The sequence below is a fragment of the Bactrocera dorsalis genome, chromosome 5 (assembly GCF_023373825.1).
Source record: "Bactrocera dorsalis isolate Fly_Bdor chromosome 5, ASM2337382v1, whole genome shotgun sequence".
NCBI classification, from domain to species: Eukaryota; Metazoa; Arthropoda; class Insecta; order Diptera; family Tephritidae; genus Bactrocera; species Bactrocera dorsalis.
This window is the reverse complement of record NC_064307.1, coordinates 66,615,417-66,629,329: the sequence shown is the minus strand read 5'-3', so window position 1 is coordinate 66,629,329 and position 13,913 is coordinate 66,615,417. Positions and strand designations below refer to the sequence as shown.

The following is a 13,913-nucleotide window of genomic DNA, read 5'->3' as shown; positions in this document are numbered from 1 at the left end:
ATATTTTCTTAACAAGTTTATAACACACACTTCTAAATGCTTTGTCCTGCAAGCGCTGACGTATTTGCGTCACATTGGTCGCCAAGACGCGGCACATTGACGCAGCATGCTCCTTGGGTAAACCCAATTGTTGAATCTCTTCGCTGAATACCGCCTCACTAACGGCATGACGCGAAGCATTGATGAGCAAGAAATGTATGCAAGCCACAGCAGATTTGCCATCGTTAGACAAATCAGCTGTTATCGCTTTAATGGCGTTCTCCTGTGCATGCACAATATGGAAAAATTAAAAATGAGAAGCTTTAGGGATATAACAGCAGAGTTTACACCTACCTCGAACTGTGCGCCGACAATTCTCTTGGCAACCAAACCAGCCAATGTCTCTAAGTTCTGGGCGCTCAGCATGGATAGTGTGGATATAATCTCCGCCAACACCCAGTCGGGACAGTCGCCATCACCACAGAAGCGGAATTTCTGCAAAAAGCAATTGTAAGTGTTTAAAAGAATTAACTTTGATTCCATATCGCTCAATTAAATAACGGCGAAGCGAGTCAATGATTTGAAAGAATTAACACGAAGCGACAACATTTTAGTTCACGCACCATTTTCAACAATATTTGAACGTCCACTCAGACGAAGGATTACGGCAGTTAAGAAATTGTGCTATTTTAAGGGGTCTCCCGTTTGACTCTCAGTCTCATGCTTCACATAGCGGTGCGCTAATTAAATATATGTATATATTAAACACGCTTCATGTGCGTCCCAAAGGCAAGTAAATACATTTGTATGTAATATGCATATGCATGTACATATGTATGTATATATGTATGTGCCCATATTTATTTTCACTTTTATTTATTTGAGTTACCATCTTTGCCGCGAAAGTGTTGTTTGTTAGCTAACTCGTATAGAAGCAATTAATAAAATTTCCCTATACTTGACTGTCAGCATAAACGTGGAATTTATGACACTTGTTGCTTGTGATAATTTGTCGCAGCGAAGTGCATAGACATTAGACAACCCGCCTACCACCCTCAAGTACAAGCCGCCTTTGCAGCTGATAGCTTATTATACGTGTACGTGTCGTTGTGTCGGCACCCCTTTCACTTGCTCACTTGCTGAAGCGTGCGTTAACGCCAAAAAGCACACTACAATTATTTGTATATCATTTTGAAATGCATAAAGTGTAACGGTTTAGAAAAAGCACTCCCTCATACCACTACTTTATAATGTGCTAATCGTTGGCATTTACCGTTTTGTTAGCTGTAATTATTTAACTGTATGCCTTTCTAGTGAACGTAAATATGTGTTTTTAAATGCAAATAACAACACATATATAAATATACATATTTGCCTTTAGTTTGCCAGCGAGTTACTTGTATCCTTAGATGCCGCACATAATTTTTGCTATAAATATGCCTGTCACTTTACAATTCTTCACAGTTTGTGCTCGGTAAAACACGGAATAACTTCATTTAATATTTATAGCAGTGGAATTAATATTGCAACGAAATTAATAATACCGATCAGATACGCAGCTTATTGCGCACGGAAGTTGCACAAATCTATTGAAATTCGTTTAAAAGCGTTAAAGGTACTTTAACTACTCGAAAGTTATATGTTTCGTAATAATAACGTGCTTTGAATATACATATGTGTGTTTACTATTGTGGTTGCACACCGCACTCCTGACACTACATAGTAATTTTCAAAATAATTTTTGTTGCAGGTTTTTCGGTTGCCTACTTCCTTCAGCATGTACATCATACACACAATATTTTCTATCACTTTGTTGATTTGCTTTTGCCAAAATGTATTTGTATTGGCACAACCCGTCGGGGATGAGCTTATCACGTGCGAAGATCAGCTTACAAAATATCGTCGCTTTTTACTACAAGCCATTTTAAGCTTTGAAGATGTCTGTGACGCTTACGACTCACATCCACTTAATCCGCTTGAGGCTTTATATAGACAGGACCAACAAGACTCCGGTAACGCGCCGCTTTTCCGTGCACTACAAACGGGCAGCAGCGCCAGTGAGCAACGTAATGAAATTTGGGCTTTTTTCAAACTGTTGATGGCACAATTTAACGATATGGATTTTGTCAACATCATTAAGGAGGCAGTTATTGATCGTTGTCGCATGAAATCCCAACTGCAGCATGACGAAAAACGCAACTCCGTTGTATTGGGTAAGAAGCAGCGGTTCCATTCGTGGGGTGGTAAGCGCGCACACCTTTCGGCTGACGACAGAAGCATGGACATGTTGTAAGCGGGAGTAGCTAGTTTATGGATATAAAACCTTCAATAACATCTTCAGAATAATTTATGGGCTGGATACCTTTGTTTATTGTATATAACTATCAAAAATTTAACACAAACATAAGAGCATGTAACTTTGAAACTATTGCATGTTGGCTGCAACTACATTAAAGTACAAAAAAGTAAAACATTTGTTATTTATTTAATATAAAAGAAAAACTTACCATTTTAGTAAAATATTTAGACGCTAATTTTTTGGCGGTGCTGGAATATTTTTGACAGCAAATAAGCAGAATTAAATGAACAATAGAAAACAGCTGTTTTTGTGTTGTCAACGCAAGTGCTATTTGGCGCAGAGAACGTAAATTATATACGTTCTCTGGCGTAAGCGTCAGCCACGTTGCCAACTAATATGTAGTAGCTGTCATAAAATTTTCCGCCGGAAAGACGTTTAATATACGCGAAGTTTTATTTCCTCGAAAATTTAGTGAATTTACAAATATTTCTATATTATTTAAAGTTTAATGTGTAGATTTTAAAGTAAATATGATGAGTATAACAAAAAGTGTACTGTGGTTACGTTTTTTAAGCAATAAAAGTTGCATGAAGGAAAGTCGTTGGGGCAGCGGTAGCCTGCGCCGGTATTTTTAGCTTTTGTGTGTAAAATATGTTAAAATTTCATAAAAATATAACAAAAACGGAAGTTTGCATTCTTTGTAAGCCCTAATTCAGCACAAACAAAACTTGCGGACCGGTTATATGGAATATCAACGAAATGAGGCTACTGAAAGCAGCAGAGGCGAACGCTGGGTGAGTGTGTATGTTTGTACGAGTATGCATTTGAACTATTAGGGATATTATACATCTACAATAAGCCAAATTATGTAAGTGCCACATGCAGTTGCATGCAAAATTCATATTAATTATCGCCCACATGACTTATACTGTTTTATTTGAAGGTAAAACCTGAAGGAGTCTATTAAAACATAACCTAACTTTCAAATTAATAGGAGTTACTTATGCACCACACACCAAACCAACACAAAAAAGTCAATAGATATAACTGCGCGCTTGTATGCCTTTTCTTTGCATTTTCCTTCTGTCAGTCACGCATGCTCCACTGCCAAAATATTGTTTGGACAAAATCCACAGCGAGATAAACGCGTTATTTGTGAGATATGTAGACCAACTTCGGCGTGGGCGTGAATTACCGTCCTGAGTTTGTTACTTGGCATGTGCATACCTGCGTCAAAGCGTTGCAACTTTTCCAGCTTGCGCACTTTTTTGGCTGAAAGTGCCTTAATAAAGTACAACGCCGCCGCATGCTTAACAAATGTTACTCTTGCTGGCATTTGACTAGTTGACTGCCGTAGTTGCGCTCCCTGGGCTGATTTATTGTCAGTTCCCACTAATAACAGCTGCAGCGCTGGCAACATTTGGGTCGCTGTACACGACCACGCATAAAAATGTAGGAAATGTTTGCATATTTTTCATAAGCATTGCTGCGTACCGCGAATTCTTGCAGCGCAGCAGTAATTGGAACTGTGTATGCGCGTATTGAGCCTTAGTTGTGGGTGGCGCTCTGTTGATAGGAATTTCTGCCAATGTACATACATACGAGTATGTACGCGCGTGCCTATTCTATTGCTTTGTGCGGTTCATTTATTATTTTTGCAGCGTTTTCTTTGGCTGTAGATGCCTTCGGGTTAACGTTTATCAATTGATTGCATTTCATTTGTCTGCAACACGATTTAATGTTTCTTCTGCACTGCTTCGTTGCTGATAAGGTTTCCACAATGGCATGTCAAGTCGCTGGCTGTGTGGTCGCCGAGATACGCTTGCGTATTTACACTAAAGAAAAGATAATTTTACACAATTATTGTGCCTTCAAATATTAATTTTTACATTAAGCCATATCCATCAGTAAATTTTTAATTTTTCGAAATTTTTTATGTATTCAAAAACTACTTTTTGTTAGTAAATATAAATTTATAAAAACAAATAATAATATTGGGAAACCTTCGCCTTCATGTACAGCGTCTGGTATGCGAGTACCTATGTACTTACATACATACATTATGTATACGTAAGTACCTACGCCCTACTTTACTAATCTCTGCGCCGTGAAATAAAAATACTCAAGTGCTATAAATGTGGATCGCCACAACGCTGGGTCAGAGATCACACAAAAAATTGCCAATTTATTTCATTATTATTGTCAGCTGTCTTTTATTATTTTTATTTGCGTTCTTACAGTTTTTTTTTTTGTTTATTTATTTATTATTATTTTTTTGTCGTGATTGATGGGTATTTTTGCTTTATTGTTGTTACTGCCGTGTGTGCTGTTACGGTATCTCAATCAATGGACAAAAACAAAAACTGAGCATGCAAATGGAGTCAAGCTGATGGGTAGTGGGGTGCAAAAATTTTAAGTATACAAATAAATCTGACTGCAAGGTGCGCTCAAAATAAAATTTTTTTGTTGCTTCTCTGAACAGATCTATTTGATGCTGATGGCCTTAGCCACTGTTTTGAAAAAAAAAAATATTTTGTACATATATATTTATATTATAATAATTCCTATAATTTAAGCAAGATATTATTCTTATCTATTTCACAATGCTGTGAATGAAATCAAAATTAATTGAAATGTCGTAGCAAATTTGCGTATTAAAAAATAAATTTATTATTTATGTATGTTCACGTTGATGGAAATCTGTAAAACGTACTTATTCATGGCACTTGCATCGCCTGTTTCTTTATGTTTGTTGTTGTGGGTTTTTTCCTGGCACTTTCTAGCTGAACGGAAGCGGCAAGTAGATGTCACTGTAATGAGATTGAACATGCGATACTTTTTTAACAAGTTCGATGTTTGTATAATATTTATAGTCAAATCGATCGTTTGCTAGAAGAAAATCATAACACAAGTTGGAAAGAAAACAGAAATTTTGCATAGGTGCTTTTATTCATAAGAAGATGCTCATTTGCCGTAATCGTTGATATCGTACTACTATATCATATAGCTGCCATACAAACTGAATGATAGGTAGCAAGTGCTTGTATGGAAAACTTTTTTATTTGACAAGATATCTTCGCGAAATTCAGTTCAAGTTATTGTTTAATTAAAACCTTTAATTTCAGAAGAAATTGTTCCAATCGGATCAATATAGCATATAGCTGTCATACAAATTTATCAATCAAAATCAAGTGCTTGTATGGAACACTTTTTTATTTGACGAGATATCTTTACGAAATTTTACACAGATTATTATCCAAGACAGATGTATAATCTCTGAAGAAATTGCTTAGATCGGACCAATATAGCATATAGCTGTCATACAAATTGATCGTTAAAAATCAAATGCTTGTATGAAAAACTTTTTTATTTCGCAAAATATCTTCACGAAATTAGGTAGGACTTACTTTCAACAGCAAGGCTACAATCTCCGAACAAATTGTTTCGATCAAACCACTATAACATATAGCTGTCATACAAACCAACCGATGAAAATCAAGTTTTTGTATGAAAAACTGTTTTTTTATCTGTGAAGGGTATAAAGAAGATGCTGTTTTTACTTTTTTGTTGTTTTTCCCTTACTTTTCCTTTATGTTCTATTTTTAAGTTACGTTATTTTTGCTTTAATCGCACATTTTACACACATTTAAAGGAGTCTGCGGTAATCAGCTGTTTAATGAGCCACTGATGTCAATGACGTCAGCAGATAAGAGAAGCGTAGGCGAATAAGGACGAGTCTAAAAATAGCATTACCTACGCAGTAGGAAAGATTAACGGCTTAAAAGAATTGATTTGCAAGAGGCTGAAAGCAGCAAAAGAAAAAGAGGAACAGAAGAATGAAATCAGTAATTTTAGTTTTAATCTCAACAAGAGAAATTAATTAAACAATTATCACTGTAATTGCTGCTTTTTGAAATCAGCAACTTATGCACCGTTATCGGCGCCAATTATTGAAAATTAATTCATAAAAAATTTAATTACTGAAATGTTAATTTATAAAAAATTTAATTATTGAAAAATTGGCTTTAAAAAAATTATTGCGCTTTGATTTTATTGCATTTCTATGTTTTATAGCTTTTCTAAATTGTGTTGCTATAAAAATGTATTTACAGATATTTAATTTTGTGTATTAACTAAAAAGCGCATAACTCATTTTGGTTGGTTTTCATAAATTTTTTTATAAAAATTCCCACATTTTGAACAAAATTAATATATTTTTGATTTTTATAAAAAAATATTTATAATTTTTATGGCAAAATATTTACAATTTATAGCAAGTAGTTGATAATATTCACTTATAATATTGGCTGTTGTTATAAGCACACATTTTCGAAATACTTTTTCTCTCTAAATGATATTCAAAACGTTAATAATTAAAAAAATAAAAAAGGAATAATAATAATAATGACAAAGGCACATTCAGTTATCGCAGAAAGTTTTGAAGAAACTTTTTAGAAATTTATGGCGCATAATTATGTTGACCACACTTTCATAATTCACACATAAATAAAAGGAAAGCGACGACTCAACTTGTTTACGAGCGCAGAAAGAATCCGTTTAACTGCCACATAAATAACTAAATACGTCATTATTAGCAACTGCATTAGTATATCATGGTTGATATTTTTAGCAGAAACTTATTTTTGGCAAGCGAAATTTTTTAGCACAGACCATTATAGCATATAGGAGTATTTTTTATACTTTAGTATATGGGATTCTGGGAATAACATGGAATGGAAAACAAATGTATTTTAGAGCACTAAATATATTATATTGTAGAAGCCTGCAGAGGCTCTATAGACTGTTATTGCAAATTAAGAGGTTATATGATATGATTTAAATCGCGCAGTTTGTATGGCAGCTATATGATATACTGGTCCGATCTGAATAATTTCTTCTCAGATTAAATTTGTTTATGCAACATTACTTAACAAATTTCGTTAAGATATCACGTCAACTGAAAAAGTTTTCCATACAAGCACTTCATACCGATCGTGCTGTTTGTATGGCAGCTATATGCTATAGTGACTCGATCTAAACAATTTCTTGGAATATTAAACTATTGCTTTAGGCAATAACTCATACCAAATTTCGTGAGGATATTACGTCAACTGAAAAAGTTTTCCATACAAGCACTTCATACCGATCGTGCAGTTTGTATGGCAGCTATGTGTTATAGTGCTTCGATCAAAACAATTTCTTCGGAGATTACACCATTGTTTTAGGCAATAATCTCTGCCACAGATGGAGAAGATATCTCGTTAACTAAGCGATATTTCCATACAAGCACTTGAATCCGATCATTCAATTTGTATGCCAGCTATATGCTCTAGTGCTCCGAATGATTTCTCCGGATATTACACCATTGCTTTAAACAATAACTCATACCAAATTTCGTGAAGATATCTCGTGAAAAGAAAAAGTTTTCCACACAACCACTAAATTCTGATCGTTCAGTTTACATGGCAGCTATATGCTATAATGATCCGATATCGCCGATTTCGACATATGAGCAGCTCTTTTGAGAGAAAAGAATGTGTGCGAAATTTCAGATGGATATCTGTATTTACACCTAGCGAGATCGGCATGGCTAAATCGGATCAACTCGTCATGCTGTTCATTTATGTACTACAATGTATATGTATATATATTTTATAGGCTGTGCGACGTTTGCTTTTGAGAACACCCACAAAAAAAACATATAAACTCATTCCCACAGAGCCTAAAATTGGTTACATTTAACTACTTTCCTGCTCAGCTGCTAATGGTCAATTCATGTGTAGTTCATATGGTTCACAGTTGTCCTTATAAACATGTCTATATACATATAAATATACATACATATAAGTATATATGCAAATTCAGAAACACTATATGTCCATATGTATGTCACATGTGCAATCGTGCAACAAAATTTGCCACAAGTAAATACCAGAGTCTAATAGCCACTACTGAAGTATGATCCGCACCTCAAAAATAACCTTTGACCTTAGCATTCGTCTAAGAATTAAATAAGTCACAACAATAACACCAAAGTATTGACAGATCATGTAATCTACAAATTATTTTCAGCGGATCAGTCAAGCATGTGATGTTCGCACTAACATTTATGAACTGTCAGCGATTTACAGTAATCTTTAGCTGTCAATACAATGATGAGCTTTTTTCTTTCCTCAGCAATCACTTTATTTGTTGTCTAATAATTATATTAATTCTAAATCTAAACACACAAATACTATATATAATGAGATGCTCGTATTATTGAACACGCTGCGATTAAGATTAGGCAATCGTGTTGGCGCCGGTGCACCGACACCGGCCGGATTTGTCTCACTGCTGGCTTAGTAAATCTTTAAACGGCGCAAATAGAAAAATAAATAAATTTTCTATTACGATTTTTGTTAATTGCCATTTATTTTTTATTTTTATTAAAAAATCGTAGATCACAAGCCGAGCGGGTGGGTGGGCGATTGTGGGTGCTCTTCCAGCTGTAGGTAGTAGGGTATCAAAAACCTGTGCATAATATTTTCAATAATTTTCATTTAATATTTTTTACGACTTATTCGCGAAAGATTCTGAAAAACAATTGTAAATATTATACGTAATATTATATAAAACGGGAAATAATCAAAACAAGCTACAAACTAACTTGTGGGTGTCGCGAAGGTCAATGGAATTCTCAGTTTAGTCGACAAATTAGTTTTCGTAAGAAGAAACGAGTGCAACTGAATGCAAATACCACATAGATAAGAAAGAAAATGTTGATTTAACACGTGGATGTGCTATAAATTATTATAGGAAGTAGTGTATGCTTAGAAAGACGCGATAGATCAACGTTTAACCATACCTCTGTAGTATGAAAATGGTATGGCAGTCATATAATATTTGAAGACAAATAAATATGAACCAAAATCATATTATAGGCAATGCTTGCGGTCAGCAGGCACATGACTTTCGGCCATTGCAGTCTCCCGGGCGCCCAGGTAAATGAGACTCACGAGGAACTTAACACATCAGTTTCATTCCCCAGTAAAGAAGACCGGACAAATGGTACTAAGTTTGACAGTTCCAATAGTGTAATCTACTTTTATATTCACTGACAAATCAAAAAGTGAAATAGGATCGGGAGCAGGCTTCTTCTGTAGTAATTCATACGCCGTAGGAAGCTTCAAGCTATGTGACTACCATTTAGTCTTTCAGATTTAAATTGTTGGCATAACAGAAGGCTCCAAGTGAGCTTCTGCTCTAACTAGCAAGTTCATAAGCCTTCCAGTGGGCAGCCAAGCGTCAATTAAGGCTATACGAAGTGCCAATACTAATATCGGTATTCAGCTTGTCACGATTGTCTCATGTCTCTAATTGTCACAATCGCAATTTAGTGACTCTGTTAGTCAGGATGTCTCATTTTGGTAATCTGGCAGATACAGTATAGTAGTATACTGTATTTCTACTGCTGGACTAAAGTGAGCTTGGTAACATTGTAAGGGTCATTACATCCTTGAGATCCAACTTCAGTAAACGCGAAAAAGGGATTCAGCGGAGTGCAGAACATTCGCGGAGGATGATGTGACGCTAGAACATGATCTTTGCGAATGCCAAGCCTTCAACTCGATAAGAATAGACATACCGCTCGTTCCCACGACAATCGGATCTACGTAACCGGAATGGACCTGGATTTTTATCCGGCGAAGGACTGTCAATCCTCAGAATTCTGTCGCTACAATAAAAACAACATTCATATTCTACGACATCCAATACTCGAGGTGTGACAATGAGCAGCACGAGATGGAATAGGATCAGATTTATTACCAAATCAACTGAGTTGCGACCCGCTAGCACAGTGGGCCTAATTATGGCCTAAGTGGGGCCATCTGCTGTCGGACGCTTATGCGTCTTCATTTTTATGTATGCAGTTATTTTGGAAGTCATAAAATCCCTTTTTGAGCTGTGTTCACACGAGAACTAGTTTGCGGAGAGACGAGCCCGTGAGACGACGAAAAAAAAAAAAACGAAGGACCGTGCTACTCGAGCTCGACTCAAGTTATCGGACTCGTGTCACTAGCAAAAGATAATTTGTGCGAAAAAAGAGGCCTCGTGTGAACGCAGTCAGACACAACTTTCTTTATACACGCCCATTAATGTAGTGTCTTTGGGTCTGCTCTTCATATGTGCATTACGATATCAAATGTCCAGCAGATAGTCGCTAACTTCACTTGACGTTGAGTCTGCTGAAATGCTATTCAAGATATAATTTCCTTTTATTCGCTCCACAATCGGATATCTTTTTCATTCTGTTTCAATTGTAAATCTATACTTGTTGTTGTAGATACATAAACACATACATATGTTTGCTTAATTATCAAGTATGCGCTGCATTAGCACTTCATCCATAAGAATTCAAAGTAAATAGCACAAGTATCAGTGTTCGGTTATCGTTTAATGACCACTCACTCACCACTCACAGCCATGCGCTCTTATCATATTTGCCCTAAATAGACGCACACTTTTGTTGATATTTCTTTAAACACTCATTGTGGGGCAATAATAATGATTTACAGTTACCGTTATGCTAAAATTATGGAAGAATTGTTTGTCTATGTTCGCTTAATAGTGTAAATTAATTGATTCTAAATGTGGTAAAGCTGATATAGATTAAAAATAGTAAGCAAATTGTCTAAACTAGTTTGGTGCCGAAATAGTTTATCAATTTTGCCATCACTAAGGTCAAACTAAAAATATACAGATATGTTTTAAAGTAATTTTTGGCTATAAATAGACCTTATTTCAGTAAGTCAGTGATAAGCAAATATAGGGTGAACCATTTCGAAGTTGACTACTGTTTCAAAGGAAAAACAGACGAAAATACAAAAAAATTGATCCATTTCGAGGTTCCTTACTATTTTAAATGAAAAACACACAAGCTTCAAATTTAGTGAGGAATGTTTATTGACATTCTAAAGGATATACTTTGGCATACATTTTTTGAAAATTATCTCTTACAAATGTTGGTCGCGGCTATTGAACCTCTACTTGGATCACCCGTTACAAAAATAAATTTAAATATTTTGTAGCAAAACAAAAATGTTTAGCAGCAACTATTTTATATTGATATTTTTCAAATTCAAAATTGCGCGCTTAATCTGCCATTGATTAATGAAAAAATACACTGTTGGTCGTAAGCGATAGCCACCTGCAGTTGCTTTAAAAATTATATTAATAAATTTTAATTATAATAATTTTATTGACGTTTCCAATATAGTCGTAAATCCAATTATGCATTTTTATGTGTATTTTTCGTCAAAAGTGTGGCTTCATGCTGATTTTTGTTTTATTTTCACACCATAAAAAATGAATAGCGTCAAAATTTAGTAGAAATACTTAATAAAAAAGTTAGCTTTATTTTTGAATTGGCTACTATCAGTTTCTATTTTAAGAAGTATATATGTACATATGTAAGAACACGAATATTTTAATGTCTCCGGGAGGTGCTTTAACCATGATAACGGTTTTAGTGTTAGGTTATTGCTGTTATCAAAGCGAAGAATGCAGGCAGCTATCGACTGAGTGTTCTCGTTTTATTGCCGCCAAACCAAATCGTATCAAGTGACGATATGATTTTCAAAGAAATGTTTCAAATCGGATCACTATAACTCATAGTAGCCATACAGCTGAATTATCAAAATCGATAACTTATATAGGAAAATTTTTTATTTAAAGAGATATCCTCACGAAATTTAGTACAAATTATTTCCCAAAGCAGAGCTTCAATATCCCAAGAAATTGTTTAGATTGGACAGCTATAACATATAGTTGTCATACAAACTGAACGATCAAAATCCAGTCCTTGTATGGACAACTTTTTTATTTGAAAAGATATCTTCTTGAAATTTGGTAAGAATTATATTCCAAGGCATCGGTATAATCTTTGAAGAAATTGTGGAGATTCTCCGTTCGATTTACTATCAGTATTGCATGCAAATGTGTATTAATAACTGCGCACATTTACTACGTTCATAAAAAACTATTACTCAATATAATTTTACACATACTATGCAATATTAAATTAGCTAATTTCCATTATTTCTACACAAAACCGTAAGAGAAACTATTGTGGCATCAGATAACTGCGGTTTTTCGCAGTGCCTACGGGGCGCCAGTAATTCAGATCAGTAGAAGGTATACATACATATGTACATATACAGCAGCTACTTATTGTAATGGGTCCAATGAAAAAAATAACTGAAATTGTTTAAATAAATTATTTCTAGTGCTATATGAAAAAAAATTAAAATTTTCAAAATTTTAATTTAAGAATTAATTTTAATTTTCAAAATTTTTTATTTGTAAAAAGGTATTATTATTTTATTTTTAAATTTCAAAGAGTTTGATTATTTAAAAATATTTATTTATTTGATTTTTAAAAAAAATTTTAAAGATTAATTTTAAAAAGTTTTAATTTTCAAGAATAGAAATTTTCAAAAAATATTTAATTTTACTTTTAATTTTAAAAAATTTTAATTAAAATAAGAATATATTATATTTGTTTTTATTAAAAAAAAAATGTTTCCATATTGTTTTTTATTTAAAAAAATTTTAATTTCAAAAATTTTAATTAAAAAAAAAATGTTTATTTTAGTTAAAAAAAAATGTTTTCTTTTTATTTTTTATTTAAAAAAAATTTAATTTCAAAAATTTTATTTTAAAGAAATATTTTTATCTTATTTTTAATTTAAAACATTTTTTTTTTATTTTAAATTTTCAAAATTTTAATTTAAAAAAATTAAGTTTCAAATGTTTCGATTTCAAAGAATTTTTACTTTAAAGCGATTTTTTATTTTATTTTTCAATAATTTTAATTTTAAAAAATTTTTTATTTATTTGTAATTTTCAAAATTTTCAAAATTTTAAATTTTCAAAAATTATTTTTAATTTGGAAAAATTATTTATATTTTTATTTTAAATTTCTAAAATTTTGCTTTTAAAATGTTATTTTAATTTTATTTTTAAATTTAAAAATTTTTTTTTTCAAAATTTTAATTTTTAAAAAATTTAAATTTCAAAAGTTCCGATTTAAAAAATGCTTACGTTAAAAAAATATTTTTATTTTATTTTTCATTTTCAAAACTTTTAATTTGAAAAAATTATTTTTAATATTTAAAAATTTCAAAAATTTTGATATAAAAAATTTTTATTTTATTTTTCATTTTCAAAACTTTTAATTTGAAAAAATTATTTTTTATTTTAATTTGTGACAAATTAATTACATCAGAATTGCTGATTTTTATCTGCGCCACCCTCAAAAACTGGCAAAAGCTCATGTAATGCCTGCATGTGTGTATGCATGCAAGTTCTCATATTATTTTATTTTTTCCACTGTAATTTTTTTTCCATCTTCTCCCAACATTTGCACGTGTCAATCAAGCAGCTGCTGCAATTATAGCAAATTTTTTCCTCGCCGCTGCAATAAATTCGATCGTCTATAGACTTACATAAATACATACATACATATGTACAGGGATGAATGAGCACATACATTCGCTCGTGTATATGTGTGTGCGCGTTTGCAATTACAAAATAATTCAATTAGAAATTTACGCGCGATAAGCTCGATCGAAAATGATTTGCGCAACATTAA

The 13,913-nt window shown here is 33.0% G+C and overlaps 2 protein-coding genes across 5 annotated transcripts in view; one reads left to right on the top strand and one right to left on the bottom strand.

Annotated features, from left to right (window-relative positions):
• LOC105225927 (COMM domain-containing protein 4) overlaps positions 1-2,651 on the bottom strand; it is a 29,180-nt gene extending 26,529 nt beyond the window's left edge. The window contains exons 1-3 of one of the 4 annotated variants that reach the window (XM_019990152.3): positions 2,487-2,651; positions 334-474; positions 31-262 (exon numbers count right to left, since the gene is read on the bottom strand). In XM_019990152.3, coding sequence (XP_019845711.2) covers positions 31-262; positions 334-474; positions 2,487-2,489 — 376 coding nt within the window. In that variant the 5' untranslated portion in view covers positions 2,490-2,651. Of the gene's footprint in view, positions 1-30; positions 263-333; positions 475-602; positions 1,467-1,940; positions 2,077-2,486 lie in introns of those variants that run through there. The other 3 variants (XM_049457461.1, XM_049457463.1, XM_049457462.1) reach the window with 3 other exon arrangements.
• Positions 1,462-2,272, top strand: LOC105225926 (leucokinin). Its single transcript, XM_011204609.4, has 2 exons — positions 1,462-1,594; positions 1,730-2,272. The coding sequence occupies exon 2, from the start codon at positions 1,757-1,759 to the stop codon at positions 2,270-2,272; it is 516 nt and encodes a 171-aa protein (XP_011202911.2). The 5' UTR covers positions 1,462-1,594; positions 1,730-1,756.
• Positions 2,652-13,913: the final 11,262 nt, after the last annotated feature.

Coding starts and splice junctions, on each gene's coding strand:
- LOC105225926 (XM_011204609.4), top strand. CDS start 1,757: ATGTACATCATACACACAATATTTTCTATCACTTTGTTGATTTGCTTT.